The following is an 18,227-nucleotide window of genomic DNA, read 5'->3' as shown; positions in this document are numbered from 1 at the left end:
ACTGAGGCCAATTGTCCTTCCTGGTAACCAAGCACTTTGCTCCCTTGGGAACGGAGGGTTATTCTCCAATAGAAATCAATAAGGGACAGTTCTGTGATTGGCTGTGTTTCTGGCTGATGAGTGGAATGACCTTTGTCGGATTTAGGGAAGCATTATCGCTGTTTCTCCACAGAATCCCTACAGTGCAGAAAGAGGCCATTCAGCCCATTGAGTCTGCACTCGTTCTTTGAAAGATATGTTACCCAGGCCCAGCCCCCCTATCCCCACAACCCCAGACATTCCCCATGGCCAATCCACCTAACCTACACATCTTTGGACACTAAGGGCAATTTAGCATGGCCAATCCACCTAACCTACACATCTTTGGACACTAAGGGGCAATTTAGCATGGCCAATCCACCTAACCTACACATCCTTGGACACTAAGGGGCAATTTAGCATGGCCAATCCACCTAACCTACACATCCTTGGACACTAAGGGGCAATTTAGCATGGCCAATCCACCTAACCTACACATCTTTGGACTGTGGGGGGAAACCGGAGCACCCAGACGAAACTCACGCAGACATGGGGAGAATGTGCAAACTCCACACAGGCCAGAATCTGACCCGGGTTCCTGGCCCTGTGAGGCAGCGATGCTGACCACTGTGTCACCGTGCCAGACGTCGCAACGAATTCAAATTTCACCATCTGGGATTCGAGTCTGGGTCCTCGGAGCATTACTCTGGACTACTGGCAATGTCACCCTGCCACCCCCCTCCCCCCCCACCCTGCCAATCAGCTGGGCCAGGAGGGTGAGTGCTCCAGCTTGGGTTTCAGGTCTCTGACTCGCATTCGCCCCCCAGTGATGCTCACCGGAAGTGCGCGCGGGGTCAGACATTGGGCAGGGAATGGAGCTCCTTGGGTTAAGGTACCCAAACCCAACAGGCCAAGTGAAGCCAATCGGTGTGAGGGGGTGGGGGCGGTGGAAAGGAGAATCACGTCGGAGAGGTTTGATTGTGGAAATGAAACGAACGGCTTCATTTTTCATTCTGTCAGCTGAGTGCTGGGGTTGAGCTTGAGCGTGTTTAGCACAGAAAGTCATTGTAAACCCTTTTAAAAAAAAAAACCCCTCGCCACTCCGGATTGACAAAAGGGCTGGGCTTTGTCCGGGGGGGGGGGAGTCGGGCAGCGCTGAGGTTAGTGGCTGCAGTTTTCAAACAGTGTTACTACGTCCACTGTGAGGGTTTGCCTTGGAATTTTATGGGAAGGCTGCGTTACATTAAAGGTAAAAAAGAAATCTGTTTCCAATGTATTTCCTGTCGGCTTCTGTGCACAAACAGCCACTTCTTTTGGAAAGGCACGCCGCTTTCTCCTGTTCCCTGATCAGGATCAGTACATTACTCTGTGACACCCAAACAGGCAAGTTTTTATACAATCATTCAGACAGTGAGTGCCAACTGCTTATTCAGCAGTGAAGGGGGGGTGGGGGCAGAGTGCACCCACGCACTGTTCTTTATACTTTTTGATTTGGTTTGACTTATTATTGTATTAGTGAAAAGTATTGTTTCTTGCATGTTATACAGACAAAGCATACCATTCATAGAGTACATGGGGGAGAAGGAACAGACAGAGTGCAGGATGTAGGGTTACAGTCACAGCTAGGGTGTAGAGAAAGATCAACTTAATATTTGATTTGCTTTATTATTGTCACATGTATTAGCACACAGTGAGAAGTATTGTTTCTTGTGTACTTTCCCGACAAAGCATACCATTCATAGAGTACATAGAGGAGAAGGAAAGCAGATGGTGCAGAATGTAGTGTTACTGTCATAGCTAGGGTGTAGAGAAAGATCAACTTAATATTTGATTTGATTTATTATTGTCACATGTATTAGCACACACTGAGAAGTATTGTTTCTTGTGTACTTTCCCGACAAAGCATACCATTCATAGAGTACATAAGGGAGAAGGAAAGGAGAGGGTGCAGAATATAGTGTCACAGCCATAGCTAGGGTATAGAGAAAGATCAACGTAATATTTGATTTGATTTATTATTGTCACATGTACTGGTGAAAAGTATTGTTCCTTGTGCGCTATATGGACAAAGCATACCGTTCATAGAGAAAGAAACAAGAGAGTACAGAATGTAGTGTTACAGTCATAGCTAGGGTGTAGAGAAAGATCAACTTAACGTGAAGTAAATCTATTCAAAAGTCTGACAGCAGCAGGGAAGAAGCTGTTCTTGAGTCGATTTGTGCGTGAGCTCAGACTTTTGCACTGTTTCCCCGACGGAAGAAAGTGGAAGAACGTGGCTGGAATTTTAACACCACGCTGCCCCGGAATTACTTGCAGAACGGAATTCTCCGATCCTTTGGGCAGGAATTTATGCGCATCGTCCTAACGAGATCGTAAAATCCTTGCCCGTATGTTCGGGGTGCGTGGGGTCCTTGATGATGCTTTTTCGAGGCAGTGGGAAGTGTAGACGGAGTCAGTGGATGGGAGGCTGGTTTGTGTGATGGACTGGGCTTTTGTAGTTCCTTACAGTCTTGGGCAGAGCAGGAGCCCAGACCAAGCTGTGATACAACCAGAAAGAATGCTTTCTCTGGTGCATCTGTAAAAGTTGGTGAGGGTCATAGCGGACATGCCAAATTTCCTTAGTCTCCTGAGAAGGTAGAGGCGATGGTGGGGCTTTCCTAACCATAGTGCTGGTGAGGAATCCACCTTTGCGAAGTGAGAAATAGACAGACTTGCATTTATGTAGCGCCTTTCATGACCCCAGGACTTCCCAAGGCGACAGAGAAGCCCTTTTGAGGGGTCGCCACTCCTTGCCAGAGAGGGAATCTGCAAAGGTTCACCAGACTGATTTCTGGGATTGTTGTACAAGGAGGGATTGGGTTGGTCGGGCTCTGGAATTCCGAAGAACCAGAGGGGAATCTGGTTGAAAGGTGTAACGTTCTGTCGTGGGTGGACAGCCTGGATGGAGGGGGAGTGATTCCCTTTGGCTGGGGGGATAAAATCATGAGGGGCATAGATAGCCCCGAGATCTTTTCCCCAGGGTTGGGAAGTCCAAATCTAGAGGGCATGGGTTAAAGGTGAGAGGGGAAAGGTTTGAAAGGGACCTGAGGGGCACACACATCTTTTCCACACAGAGGGTGGTGCATGTGTGGAATGGACCTGCCAGAGGAGGTGGAAGAGGCGGGTACAGTTACCTTTAATAGACATTTAGACAGATACATGGATGGGAAAGGTTTGGAGGGATATGGGCCAAACCTGGGCAAATGGTCCAGCTTAGGAAACCTGGTTGGCAAGGATGAGCTAGGCCGAAGGGCCTATTCCCGTGCTGTATATCTCTATAACTCTACAAACATCTTCACTCAGAGAGTGGTGAACCTGCGGAATTCTCTACCCCAGGGGGTTATGGAGGCCCTGAATATATTTAAGGAAAAACGAGATAGATTTCTACACCAGAGCGGGCGAGGGGGCGGACAGTGGAAATATCTGTTGTCCTCGGGCGGGAGTTCCAGTCTCGCTGGAGCGAAGCTGTAAAATCCCGCCTCTGAAGGGGCCAAGAGGTTTGGGGACTATGGCTTTAAGATAGAGGGTCAGCCATGATTATGTTGAACGGCGGAGCAGGCTCGAGGGGCTGAATGGCCTTCTCCTATTTACTCCGTGTCTACGTAATGTAGGAAAGACGGCAGCCAATTGGTGCACAGCAAGCTCCCACAAACAACAACGAGATTATGGCCAAGAATTGGCTGTTTTTGGTGGTGTATGAGGGTTAAGTGTTGATGGGGAGCCCTGTTCCTGTGTGAAACAGTGCAGTGGGATCTCTATCCCGTGCCTCAGGACTTCCATTTACCGGCAGCAAAAACCCTGCGGCTGCTGGAGACCCAGGACTCAGCAGGTCTGGGGCATCGGCGGAAAGAGAAACTGAACTAAGGTTTCGGGTCATTGGGGTGGGGGGTCCACTTCAGGCCCCAGTCTAACCAGCTACGGGGCGGCCAGCGTCCTGGACATTCTGTTTCCGTCAAAGCAACTTCAGCAGGTTAACGCAACGGGGACAAATCCTGGGGACGGCACGGTGGCACTGTGGGTAGCACTGCTGCCTCACTGCGCCAAGGACCCGGGTTCGATTCCCAGCTTGGGTCACTGTCTGCACATTCTCCCCGTGTCTGCGCGGGTTTCCTCCAGGTGCTCCGGTTTCCTCCCACAGTCCGAAAGAGTGGTTAGGGTGCATTGGCCGGGCTAAATTCTCCCTCAGTGTACCCGAACAGGCGCCAGAGTGTAGGGGATTTTCACAGTAACTTCATTGCAGTGTTAATGTCAGCCCACTTGTGACCAATAAATAAACTTCAAAAAAACCTACACGGTGAGAGCTTGCAGACGGTGAATGACCCGAACTCGGGAGGCAACCGTCACTGGTTATTGTGCCATCCTGGATAGGCAGCTCCTTATGACCTTTCTTCCCCTCTCTCTCCTTTCAAAGCTGTGTGTGGATTATGGGGACGACGGCCAGCGCCGCGCAGCAGACGGTGTCCCTCGGGCCGGCCAGCGACAACGAGCAGAGCAACGGGACGACGGACAGCCGCCGCTCGATCAGCGTCAACTCCTTCCAGAACCTCAGCATCCACAACAAGGCCAAGTCCATCATCACCAACAAGGTGGCCCCCGTGCTGATCACGTGAGTGCCTCTGACTAGGCCGGGCAGGGAAGGCCCAGCACGTCCTCCCCCCCCACAGTACCTCAGATACCACAGCACACAACAAGGCCACTCGGCCCTCCCCCCAACTAATCCCTGCTAGCCCTTTCCGTCATTAGAGCCTGTTGGATCTGCTACGTTTCTATAGTGGGGAGGGTGTTGTGGGGAGGAGAGGGGGAGTGGGTAGAGCCGTGGAGAAATCTGAAAACTCGGGCCAGAGTTTTAAAACCGAAACCCCTCCCTCGACAGATGAGGAGAAGAAAATAATCCCCCCCCCCTACCCCCCCCACACAACCAAAACTATCTGTTTCCTGGTGGTTTATCTCTTGAGACGGGGGGTGTGGAGGGGGGAGGTGGGACTACCACAGCAGGATCTTGCAGTTTGATCTTCAATTCCTGGAAACTCCAGGCAAATCCTGGAAATCCCATAAGAACGAGGAGCAGGAGTAGGCCATTCAGCCCCTCGAGCCTGCCCCGCCATTCAATAAGATCATGGCTGATCTTTTTGTGGACCCACTCACCATAACCCTTAATTCCTTTACTGTTCAAAAATGTATCTATCCTTGCCTTAAAAACATTCAATGAGGGAGCCTCAACTGGGCAGGGAATTCCACAGATTCACAACCCTTTGGATGAAGAAGTTCCTCCTCAACTCAGTCCTAAATCTGCTCCCCCTTATTTTGTGGCTATGTTCTCCCTAGTTCTGGTTTCACCCGCCAGTGGAAACAACTTCCCTGCTTCTATCTTATCGATTCCCTTCAAAATCTCATGTTTCTATAAGATCTCCCCCCTCATCCTTCTAAATTCCAATGAATATAGCCCCAGTCTACTCAGTCTTTCCTCATAAACCAACCCTCTCAGCTCAGTGACTATCACTGTTTGCTGTGCGGATACATGGATTTGGGCCGGTGTCTGCGGGAGTTTGCGCATTCTCCCCGTGCTTGTGTGGGTTTCCTCCGGGTGCTCTGGTTTCCTCCCACACCCCACAGATGTGCTCTTGGGCTGATTGGTGTAACAAATTGTCCCTAAATTAGTCTCCCCTCAATCTGGTTTCCAATGTGGAGTGCCATAAGCGTAGACATGGGTCATGGGTGGAAGAGGGAACTCACATTGTTAAAATGGTGGCGTGGGCTCGTTGGGCCGAAGGGCCTGTTTCCCGGGCTGTGTTGTTCTTTGTCCTCTCAGCTCTTGTGCAAGACAGCAGGGAAGATTCCGATGGGCCCAATGGCCTTATCCTATAATCATGGAGATTGTGGTTTCTCTTGCACAGTGCTAGGGTCAGTAGAGTGTTGACAGACACATTGGGTCAGCCAGGGAAGACATCAAGTTTATTTCTGGCAATGAGTTTTGCTGAGAGCATTACAATGTCACTTTCTAATGATCAGTAATCCAGTTTGGTTTAATTGGATACGCAGGCCTGTGAGATGGAGTGTGGTGAGTGGGTGCAAATCATTTTTTTTTACAATGGCATCTTGCCAAAACCCAAAGCAGCTGTTTGCAGCATTAGACCCTTCTGGTGGTGGTTAAACCCTTGTGCTAACCCTTCCGGTAAGCGTAGGCAGGATCCCCCAGCTGCACACGCCCCCAAGGTCGGAAAATTTTACCCGAGGTGAACGGACCTTTGCGTAGAAACATAGAAACAGGAGGAGGCCTATCAGCTCTCTGAGTCTGCCCCGCCATTCATTTTCAACACGAGACCATAGCACAGTGGGTTAGAACCGCTGCCTCACGGCGCCAGGGACCCAGGTTCGATTCCCGGCTCGGGTCACTTGTCTGTGTGGAGTCTACACGTTCCCCCCGTGTCTGCGTGGGTTTCCTCCAGGTGCTCCAGTCTCCTCCCACAGTCCGTGCTGGTTAGGGTGCATTGGCCGTGCCAAATTCTCCCTCAGTGTACCCGCACAGGCACCGGAGGCTGGAGGTTTCAATCTCTCCCTCTCCCGCCCCCTCCACCCCGTCGCTCCCCGTCCCTCCCCCCTCCACCTCCCCGTCCCTCCCCCCTCCACCTCCCCGTCCCTCCCCCTCCACCTCCCCGTCCCTCCCCCCTCCACCTCCCCGTCCCTCCCCCTCCACCTCCCCGTCCCTCCCCCCTCCACCTCCCCGTCCCTCCCCCCTCCACCTCCCCGTCCCTCCCCCCTCCACCTCCCCGTCCCTCCCCCCTCCACCTCCCCGTCCCTCCCCCTCCACCTCCCCGTCCCTCCCCCCTCCACCTCCCCGTCCCTCCCCCCTCCACCTCCCCGTCCCTCCCCCCTCCACCTCCCCGTCCCTCCCCCCTCCACCTCCCGTCCCTCCCCCCTCCACCTCCCCGTCCCTCCCCCCTCCACCTCCCCGTCCCTCCCCCTCCACCTCCCCGTCCCTCCCCCCTCCACCTCCCCGTCCCTCCCCCTCCACCTCCCCGTCCCTCCCCCCTCCACCTCCCCGTCCCTCCCCCCTCCACCTCCCCGTCCCTCCCCCCTCCACCTCCCCGTCCCTCCCCCCTCCACCTCCCCGTCCCTCCCCCCTCCACCTCCCCGTCCCTCCCCCCTCCACCTCCCCGTCGCTGCCCTTCCACCTCCACGCTGTCCCTCCACATTCCTCACAAAACTATCCCTCCACACACAAGCCCTCATCATCAATCCCTCCCCACTCCCCTTCACCCTCCACTCCCCATACCTCTCTACTCCACTCATTCCCCTGCGCCCCTCCCCGAACTCCACCCTACCCCACTCCGAGAGAGTTCCTCTCTTGCTGTGTTTAATCCTATTGATAACCATCGCAGGAGAGGCGATGGCCTTGTGGTATTATTGCTAGACTATTAATCCAGAAACTCAGCTGATTTGTGAGGACCTGGATTCGAATCCCACCACGGCAGCCGATGGAATTTGAATTCAATAAAAAATGCCCGGGATTAAAAATCTATTGCTGACGATGAAACCATTGCCGGAAAAACCCACCTGGTTCCTTTAGGGAAGGAAATCTGCCGTCCTTACCCGGTCTGGTCTACATGTGACTCCAGAGACACAGCAATGTGGTTGACTCTCAACTGCCCTCCAAGGGCAACTAGGGATGGGCAATAAATGCTGGTCCAACCAGCGATGCCCATGACCCAGGAATGAATTAAATAAAAGTAGCTCCCACGGGATGTAAGATGTGGGAAGAGAGATGAAGATTCTTCACTTGTGATTTAATGAGGGGAAACAGGACTGAACTAAATCACCATCGTGAAGACTCTTGGACTGAGATTGAAGATGTGAATGAGGGGCGACACTAAATTTAGATCCAAGAGGTCAGAGAAACGGGTGTTTGATGGTGTTGGGTGGTGAGTGGAAGGTTAGTGAAGAGTTTAAGAATTCTTATCTGTTCGTTTCAGGTATAATTGCAAAGAAGAGTTTCAGATTCACGACGATTTGCTAAAAGCCAATTATACAATTGGTAGAATTTCGGATAAATTGCCGGAACACTATCTCGTTCAGGTAAGGTGGGAGCTTGAGTGAAGCGAGGGCAATGTGGAGCAGAGGGGAATCTGAAGATGTGGTGACCATCTGGGGTGAAGCGGTATGGACGAGATCCCAGGATCAGTCGATGGGTGATCAACCGGGTGACATCAGCTAAGCATCATTGAATCTTGCTGCACAGGTGGAGGCCATTTGGCCCCTCACGGTTGTGCTGGCCCCTTCACGAGTTAGACTCCAATTCTCCTCATGCCACATCTTCCCCCACCCTCCTCATCCTCTTCCAATTCATGTCCAGATCAACCGTGAATGACGGAACAGGCTGGAGGGGCTGAGTGGCCTTGTCCATTTTGAAACTTCCAGTGGAATCTGATTCCGTGTTTTTCAGTAATATATTCCAAACCTTATCAACCCTCAGTGAGGGAGGGGGATTAAAAACTGCTCTGCATTTCCCCTCGAGTTAGTCATTGTAATCTCTGCACTAACCCACTTTGCCAAAAATAATAGTTCCTCCCTGCTCGTCCTGTCAAAGAACATTCCAGTATATTGTACAGCGCCATCAACCCTGTGTGAGTGTGTGTGTGTGAGTGTGTGTGTGTGTATGAGTGTGTACATATGTGTGAGTATGTGTGCATGTGAATGTGTGTGTGTGTGTAAGTGTGTATGAGTGTGTGTGTATGTGTGTGTCTGTGTGTGAGAGTGTGTACGTGAGTGTGTAAGTGTGTGTGTGCGCGTGTGTGTAAGTGTGCGTGTGTGTGTGTGTCAGTGTGTACATGAGTGTGTGTGAGTATGTGTGTACGTGAGTGTGTGTGAGTATGTGTGTACGTGAGTGTGTGTGTGTGTGTGTGTGTGTGTGTGTATGAGTGTGTACGTATGTGTGAGTATGTGTGCATGTGAATGTGTGTGTGTGTAAGTGTGTATGAGTGTGTGTGTATATGTGTGTCTGTGTGTGAGTGTGTACGTGAGTGTGTAAGTGTGGGTGTGCATGTGTGAGTGTGAGTGTGAGTGTGAGTGTGAGTGTGAGTGTGAGTGTGAGTGTGAGTGTGAGTGTGAGTGTGAGTGTGAGTGTGAGTGTGAGTGTGAGTGTGAGTGTGAGTGTGAGTGTGAGTGTGAGTAATGCCGACTGCTGGGTGACTTGTGAGCCGATGCTATTTAAAGGGACAGCGCTTTCCTGAACGAGGTGAGTGAGAATTTCAGTAACAAGGCCCTCCATCTCACCACTGCCTGCGGTTGTAACATTGGGAGGGATTTTCACCGTTTGTGAACACTCTCTTCTGTGCGTTTTGTTTCCTTTTGTGCTCTCAGCCCCTTTAAGGGTGGACTTTAAGTTGAGTGTTTACCTGCGCTGTCACTGAGTCACTTGGCAGTGATGGAGGCGGACAGCTGTGCCCCCATTATCTCACTGTTCCCGCTCTGCACTGGCTCACTGCCCTCGCTGTGTGTCAGTGCCAGCGACCGCCAAGACGGGCAAACATGCTGCAGGAGGTATTACCCGACTGCTCCCACTCGACCCGTACCCTCACCATCCTCGAGAGAGAGAGAGAATCCCACCTCTCTGAGTGAAAGAAAGAACCTTCCTAATTTCACTCCTTAATAAATCTCATTCTAAGATTCTGTCCATTTGTTTAGCAGGTGCCAACGTCCTGGCCTCTATTCCAGAATGTTCCATAGCTTGGACAGCACTGGGCAGTGACTGGGAGATGACTGTGAGAGAGTTTATAGAACACCATAGACCACCAATCCAGTCACCGGGACCAGGGAGATCATTTTCGGAGTGATAGCGAGAACCCTTTCTTTGTCTGCAGGGCAATTTACTCACACACTAATCCCAGTATCCAATAATCCCAGTATCCAGTATTCCCAGGGTGATGTTAAAAGCCACTGGTTGTGACAGTCTGGGTGAATTTGGATGAGCTGACGCTCGCCGCCATCTGTATTTAGTTTCAGAGACCATGTTCTCCTGCGAGATTAAGGTGGATATTTTGGGTCTGGGTTTTGGCTGCCGGTTAATGGTTGGGTCATGCACACTGTTCAGAGAGTCTCCTTCCACACTCTGTCCAATGGAGTTTGACCCAGAACAGAGGCTTTGATCTCATCACTTGATGCTGATTTTCTTCCTTCCTTTCCTCCTCTTCCTCTCTTTCCCTGTCCTTTCTCCCTCTTTCCCCTCTGTCCCCTCTCTCCTTCTCTTCTCTCTCTCTCTCTCTCTCCTCCCCTCACCTCCCCTCTCTCCTCCCCTCACCTCCCCTCTCTCCCCCTCCCCCTCCCCCTCCTCCATCTCTCCCCCTCCTCCATCTCTCCCCCTCCTCCATCTCTCCCCCTCCTCCATCTCTCCCCCTCCTCCATCTCTCCCCCTCCTCCATCTCTCCCCCTCCTCCATCTCTCCCCCTCCTCCATCTCTCCCCCTCCTCCATCTCTCCCTCCACCTCTCTCTATCCCTCTCTCCACCTCTCTCTATCCCTCTCTCCACCTCTCTCTATCCCTCTCTCCACCTCTCTCTATCCCTCTCTCCACCTCTCTCTATCCCTCTCTCCACCTCTCTCTATCCCTCTCTCCACCTCTCTCTATCCCTCTCTCTCCACCTCTCCCGCCTCCCTCACTTCCCCCCGCTCCGCCTCTCGCTCCCCTCCCTTCCCCCTCCCTTCCCTCCTTCCTCGCCCCTCTCTTTCCCCCTTTCTCTCTCTCTCTCTCTCTCTCTCTCTCCCCCCCTCTCTATCTCCCCCCTCCCTCCCCTCACTTCCCCCCCCTCTCTCCGCCTCTCACTCCCCTCCTTTCCCTCCTTCCTCGCCCCTCTCTTTCTCCCTTTCTCTCTCCCCCTCTCTCTCTCTCCCCCCCCACTCCCCTCTCTCCCCCCTCCCCTTCTTGGGATTAACAATATTTTTAGTTAGGGATCTTGTAAGGATTTCACCCTTACCTGCAGCCCAGCAATTTCACAATATTAACATTCTGATTGTTGCTGTGAACTCCCTCAGTTTCCTCTCCCTCCCTATCTTTGTCCCCCAGTCCCTGTGACGCCCCAGTCTCTGTTCCAGCTCGGGCATCTCGAGATTTTAATCAATTTTCTTCTTGTGGGAGAACCCAGAGCTCGGGGGTCACTGATCCAATGTCACCCATTTCAGGTAGAGATGGGGACAATCATAGATTCCCTACAGTGCATAAGGAGGCCATTCAGCCCATCGAGTCTGCACTGACCACAATCCCATCCCCATGACCCCATGCATTTACCCTAGCTAGCCCTCCCGACACTAAGGGGCAATTTAGCAATGGCCAATCCACCTAACCCACACATCTTTGGACTGTGGGAGGAAACTGGAGCACCTGGAGGAAACCCACACAGACATGGGGAGAATGTGTAAACTCCAGACAGACAGTGACCCAAGCCGGGAATCGAACCCGGGTCCCTGGCACTGTGGGGCAGCAGTGCTAACCACTGTGCCACCGTGCTGCCCTTTAAACTTTTAATACCTGATTGTCTACTAATTCAAATTTCACCATCTGCCATGGTGGGATTCGAACCCTGGATCTCTGGATTTCACCTCCAGTGGCAATGCCCTATTATAGACGCCAAGTAAATGCAACTTGTTGTCCTTGGTCGAACTGTGGAAACTGGTTCCCGAATCCTCAGGTCCCGCTTGCTGTGGGAATCGTTGCGGAGAGTTCGACAGACAAACCAAAGATCCGTTGACCTTGGTTGGGAACTTCCGATCCTGGGGCAGGCGGGACCAAAAATCCTGTCCCGGGATTCGATCACTCCAGTGTTAAAGTTAAAGAGACTCGGCCCATGGTCTAAACTGTGTGGAGCGGTTATTTGGAGGGTTGGAATGGGATCCTGCCTGGTGTGTTTTTGGATGCTCCTGGGGTTGAACCTTTCTGCTGTGTTGCAGGGGAAATACTTCATGGTCTGTGACATCTACAGCAAGATCGATGTCTTGAACACTAGCGGCAGCCACGGGGTCCCCAACTTCAGGCAGGCCAAAGGAAACTACCCAGTGTTCGGAATGGGACAGGCCAGTCTTAACGGATTCAAGCAACTTCTCCAGGTCCTGCAGCAAGAAGGTTATGAGGTCAGTGTCCACCTTAGTTCCGTTGTCTTTAGACTGTTGTGGCATGGGGTGGCACAGTGGGTTAGCACTGCTGCCTCACAGCGCCAGGGACCCGGGCTCAGTTCCCAGCCTCGGGTCACTGTCTGTGTGCATGTTCTCCCCGTGTCTGTGTGGGTTTCCTCCGGGTGCCCCAGTTTCCTCCCACAGTCTGAAAGATGTGCAGGTTAGGTGGGATGGTCATGCTAAATTGCCCCTGAATGGCCAATCCATCTAACCTGCACATCTTTGGACACTAAGGGGCAATTTAGCATGGCCAATCCATCTAACCTGCACATCTTTGGACACTAAGGGGCAATTTAGCTTGGCCAATCCACCTAACCTACACATCTTTGGACACTAAGGGGCAATTTAGCATGGCCAATCCATCTAACCTGCACATCTTTGGACACTAAGGGGCAATTTAATATGGCCAATCTACCTAACCTGCACATCTTTGGGCACTAAGGGGCAATTTAATATGGCCAATCCATCTAACCTGCACATCTTTGGATTGTGGGAGGAAACTGGAGCACCTGAAGGAAACCCACGCAGACACGGGGAGAACATGCAAACTCCAGACAGACAGTGACCCAAGGCTGGAATTGAACCCGGTTCCCTGGCGCTGTGAAGCAGCAGTGCCACCCATGTGGGAGTTTCCTGTGTGCAAATTGACAGCCACATTTCCTGCATTGCAACAGCGACGGTGCCTCAGAGGCACAGCATTGGATACAAAGTCCTGTAATCGCGAGGGGTGCTATATAAATGCAAGTCTTTCATTTAATGACCACCCTTCTGTCCTTTCAGGAGATTCTGTTTTACTGTGTCCGCGAGGAGCCGGTGGTTTTCTTGCGTGTGGGTGAAGACTATATCCCCTACACCCCCCGATGCAAAGAAAACCTTCGTGAAAACCTCCATGACTTGGGGAGCAATGTGAGAGTGGAAAATCTGGAGCTGGCCATCAGGACGGAGGTAAACTTGGACAACATTCCCCGAAGGCAGAAGGACACGTTAGTAAGGTGGTGAAAACGGCATGAGGGACACTTGCCTTTATTAATCGAGGCACAGATCACAAAGCCTGGGAAGTCATGTTGGAGCTGTGTAGAACTCTGAGGCCACAGCTGGAGAACTGTGCGCAGTTCTGGCCTCCACATTGTAGGAAGGATGTGATTGCGCTGGAGGGGGTGCAGAGGAGGTCACCTGGACGCTGCCTGGGATGGAACATTTATGGAACAGTGGTTAGCACTGCTGCCTCGTAACGGCAGAGCCCCAGGTTCAGTTACCAGACTGGAAATTCTCGCCTGAGGCCAAGAGATTTTTCCATTCGAACAAAGAACATTACAGCATAGGAACAGGCCCTTCCAGCCCCTCTAGGCCTGAATCATGATGCCTGCCTAAACTAAAACTGTATGCACTTACAGAATCCTTATCCTTCCATTCCCATCCTGTTCATGTATTCCCTTAAATGCCGCTATTGTACCTCTGAATCCAATGCCAGACCCTCGCCTGCTCCGATTCTGTGGCGGGGAGAGGTGGTAGACTTCCGGCTGATGTCTCTGAGTCAGGTAACACTGACGTCAGTCGTCCAGCCCAGTGGCTTCAGAGAACAGCTCGCTCAACCCAGTAACTGGCGCACGGGCTTCTTTCTGGCTTCACAGTCGGTGCCTGTTATACGCCGGTTAGTTTAACGTCTGTTGTAGGTAAAATGTTAGAATCCGTCATTATAGGAGGGAAATTGCGAGGCATCTTGAGGGGAATTGCTTGATAGAGCAGACGCAGCACGGTTTCATTGAAGGGAAGTCGTGTCTGACAAATTTACTGGAGTTCTATGAGGATGTGTCTAGGGCGGTGGATAGAGGAGAGCCAGTGGATGTGGTCTTTCTGGATTTTCAGAAGGCGTTTGACAAGGTACCTCACAAGAGGTTATTGCAGAAGGTCAGGGGACATGGAGTTGGGCGTAGGGTGTTAGCGTGGATAGAGGATTGGTTGTCAAATAGGAGGCAGAGAGTGGGGGTCAATGGGTGCTATTCGGGATTGGCGGTTGGTGACTAGTGGAGTGCCCCAGGGGTCGGTGCTGGGGCCTCAGCTATTTACCATTTATATAGATGATCTGGAGGAGGGAACCGAGTGTAGGGTGTCGAAATTTGCTGATGACACCAAGATTGGGGAACGGCAAATTGTGCGGAGGGTGTGGAGAGTCTGCAGAAGGATCTAGATAGGCTGGGCGAATGGGCCAGGAAATGGCAAATGGAATTTAATGTTGGCAAGTGCGAGGTGGTCCACTTTGGTAGGAATAATGGTAGGAAGGACTATTACTTACAGGGCGAAAAACTGCAGCAGGCGACGGTGCAGAGGGACCTCGGGGTCCTTGTGCATGAGTCGCAAAAACCCAGCCTGCAGGTGCAGCAGGTGGTCAGGAAGGCGAATGGGATGCTGGCCTTCATAGCGAGGGGGATTGAATATAAAAGTAGGGAGGTCTTGCTGCAGCTGTATAGGGCATTGGTGAGGCCGCAGCTGGAGTACTGTGTGCATTTTTGGGCGCCGCACCCGTGCAAAGATATTTTGGCCTTGGAGGGAGTGCAGAGGAGGTTTACTAGGCTGATTCCGGAGTTGAGGGATTGAGCTATGAGGAGAGGCTGAATAAACTGGGCTTGTACTCGTTAGAGTTTAGAAGAATGAGAGGAGATCTCATTGAGACGTATAAGATGATGAATGGGATGGATAGGATAGAGGTGGAAAGACTCTTCCCGCTCAGAAAAGACAGTAGGACTAGGGGGCACAGCCTCAAGATAAAAGGGGGGCGGGTTTAGAACAGAGTTGAGGAGGAACTTCTTCACTCAAAGGGTGGTGAATCTCTGGAATTCTCTGCCCGTTGAAGTGGTGGAGGCTGCCTCGCTAAATATTTTTAAGACGCGGGTTGATGGGTTTTTGATAGGAGAGGGGATTAAGGGTTATGGGGAGAGGGCGGGAATGTGGAACTGAGCAGCGACAGATCAGCCATGATCTTATTGAATGGCGGGGCAGGCTCGAAGGGCTGGATGGCCTACTCCTGCTCCTATTTCTTATGTTCTTATGCCTGTACCCCCACAGAGAGATCACCCATCCCATTGCACCCAAAGCCACAGTGTTGATAAAAGTGAAGGTCGTACCTGTTGAATACTGGGGCGGCATGGTGGTTAGCACTGCTGCCTCACAGTGCCAGGGACCCAGGTTCAATTCTGGAGTCTGCATGTTCTCCCCATGTCTGCGTGGGTTTCCTCCGGGCGCCCCAGTTTCCTCCCACACTCCAATGACGTGCGGGTTAGGTGGATTGGCCAATTTAAATCGACCCTAGCGTCCAGGGAGATGGGAGGTTAGCAGGGTAAAATGTGCGGGGTTAGGGGCCTGGGTGGGATTGTGGTGGGTGCGGACTTGATGGGCCAAATGGCCTCCTTCTGCACTGTAAGGATTCTATGAATGTTACAACCTTGACGTGTGTTAGCAATGAAAACTCTCCCCTTTTTTGCTTTCCATTTACAGCTTTATAACTTTGCCCAGTTGAACGAGAATATCAATTATGTCTACAACGACATCGAACACTTTAAGGATGAACCTCGGACCATTCACATTGGCAGCGAAGAGGACATCCAAGTCACAGAAGAGGTTTACAGGAGACCTTTCTTTACCAAGCCCTCCTGCAGGTAAGCAGAGTGAGTTACCATGGTTACCCGCACGGTTAATGGAAACCCACGCAGACACGGGGAGAATGTGCAGACTCCAGAATTGAACCTGGGTCCCTGGCACGCGTGGTTTGGGGCGTTTTCCTCCTCAGAGCAACATCGCCAGTAAATCCACGGCCTATAACTGATTGGGAAGTGCTCTCCCCCTCGCTGAGAGGGTGCTTAGAGTGGGATACCCGTCAAATGGATTGCTGACCTCAGGCCGTTATTCAAGGGTAAGTACGTACACAAAAGCACGGCGGCACAGTGGTTAGCACTGCTGCCTCACAGCGCCAGGGACCCGGGTTCGATTCCGGCCTCAGCTGTGTGGAGTCTGCACATTCTCCCCGTATCTGCATGGGTTTCCTCCAGGTGCTCCAGTTTCCTCCCACATTCCAAAGATATGTGGGTTAGGTTGATTGGCCGTGCTAAATTAACCCTTGTCAGGGGATTAGCAGGGTCAGTATGTGGGGTTATGGGAATAGGGCCTGGATGGTCAGTACAGACTGGATGGGCTGAATGGCCTCCTTCTGCATTGTGGGAATTCTATGATTCTAGCACGTTCCTCAGTGCGCAAATTTGTATTTAGTTTGCGCTCAGGAGTGGGACTGTGTGGAATGTGACTGAACAGGGGGAGTGTGGCTGAACTGGGGAATGGGTCTAGGATCAGGCCCCCCTCCCACACCTTCTACCCAATTTAGTCACCTGCCCCCTCTTTCTGCTCAGGTTTACCCTCATGGCTGACGAATTGGGGCCAAGCTACTGAAAGGCCACAGGAATCTTTAGGAGTTGTATCCACCGTATACCCTTTCTATCAGCTTGATGGTGGCCATTTTCTGGTTCCTCAAAAGGATTCTGGGAAATGAGGCTGTGACCTCAGGTTTGGTGGGAAACCGAGCCGAGTTGAAACCAGACAGGAGCAGGAGGCCGTTTTGAAAATGATCACGGCGATGGGCAGCTTTACTTCTGTCGCTTGCTTTCAGTCATAAATCGCACAGATAAAATAGCGCCACTGGCCCTTCACTCTGGGCTAGCTGGGTAAAACCATGTGTCCCGGCTCAGAACGAGATGGGGTAACTGGGGGGGTGGTGAAACAAAATGAAAATGCATTACGAGCTAAAATTTGGCAATTGTCAGGGTCATTTTCACAATGTTCCTGTGGGAAAAAAAACATGAACGAGGGCCCTAGTTAGCGTAGTTTAGTCTGACGCACCTCTACGAGATGTCCCAGCGCACTCTCCCTCACCGAAGTTTCCATCGACATTTCCATGTTTATGTGAGAGAGATATGTTTACCGCGGGACCTTTCCCTGCTGTTTATTTTGTATGCCCTGTGTTCCATCAATGTCTGGAAGGGAACGTATTCTATCTTAGATGTTCGCTTGGCTCAGTTGGGTCTCTCCCTCTCTCTCCCTCGCTCTTAATAAGAACACAAAGAACATAAGAACTAGGAGTAGGAGTGGGCCATCTGGCCCCTCGAGCCTGCCCTGCCATTCAATAAGATCCTGGCTGATCTTTTCATAGACTCAGCCTCCACTTATCCACTCACCGTAACCCTTAATCCCTTTACTGTTCAAAAATTATCTATCCTTCCATAAAACATTCAATGAGGGAGCCTCAACTGGGCAGGGAATTCCACAGATTCACAACCCTTTGGGTGAAGAAGTTCCTCCTCAACTCAGTCCTAAATCTGCTCCCCCTTATTTTGAGGCTATGCCCCCCTGGTTCTAGTTTCACCCACCAGCCCTGTCTCTATCCTATTTCCTTCATAACCTTGAACGTTCCTATAAGATCTCCCCTCCTCCTTCTGAATTCCAATGAGTATAGCCTCAGAACTGCCCAGGAGGAGGCTGTGTCTGCTTGTTCCTCTCTGTGACAATGTCCTGTTTGATGTCCGTTCTTTCAGATATCACCGGTTACCGCTGTCCGTCGATAGGTTACCGCTACAGTCGCAGATAGACGCTTTTGTTAATACTCTCAGGGTAAGTACACACTTGGACATTTTCTTATTCCTTATTCGTTCGTTTTTGAGACGTGCGTGTCGCTGACTGTGCCAGCAGTTATTGCCCCGTCCCTAGTTGCCCCCTGAGAAGGTGGTGGTGAGCTGCCTTCTTGAATTGCTGCAGTCCCTGGGGTGTAGGTACACCCACAGTGCTGTTAGGGAAGGAGATTTTTTTTTTTGACCCAGTGACAGTGAAGGAACGGCCGATATATTTTCAGGTCAGGATGGTGAGTGAGTTGGAGGGGAACTTGCGGGTGGAGCTAGAACAAAGAACAACACAGCACGGGAAACAGGCCCTTTGGCCCAACGAGCCCGCGCCGCCGTCCCACTGTCTCAGTGA

At 51.6% G+C, this 18,227-nt stretch overlaps 1 protein-coding gene across 1 annotated transcript; it reads left to right on the top strand.

Annotated features, from left to right (window-relative positions):
* Positions 1–1,222: 1,222 nt before the first annotated feature.
* Positions 1,223–17,867, top strand: LOC145339476 (paladin-like; the record flags this gene model as incomplete). Its single annotated transcript, XM_080183944.1, has 7 exons — positions 1,223–1,267; positions 4,469–4,663; positions 8,028–8,130; positions 11,994–12,173; positions 12,996–13,160; positions 15,708–15,868; positions 17,792–17,867. Coding segments are annotated over exons 2-7 (867 nt in total), but the record flags the coding sequence as incomplete, so codon positions are not given.
* Between the last annotated feature and the right edge of the window lie 360 nt (positions 17,868–18,227).

This window comes from Carcharhinus amblyrhynchos, unplaced genomic scaffold, assembly GCF_965287045.1.
Source record: "Carcharhinus amblyrhynchos unplaced genomic scaffold, sCarAmb.v2.hapA scaffold_489, whole genome shotgun sequence".
NCBI classification, from domain to species: Eukaryota; Metazoa; Chordata; class Chondrichthyes; order Carcharhiniformes; family Carcharhinidae; genus Carcharhinus; species Carcharhinus amblyrhynchos.
The sequence above is the reverse complement of the archived record's forward strand: the minus strand, read 5'-3'. Positions and strand labels throughout refer to the sequence as shown.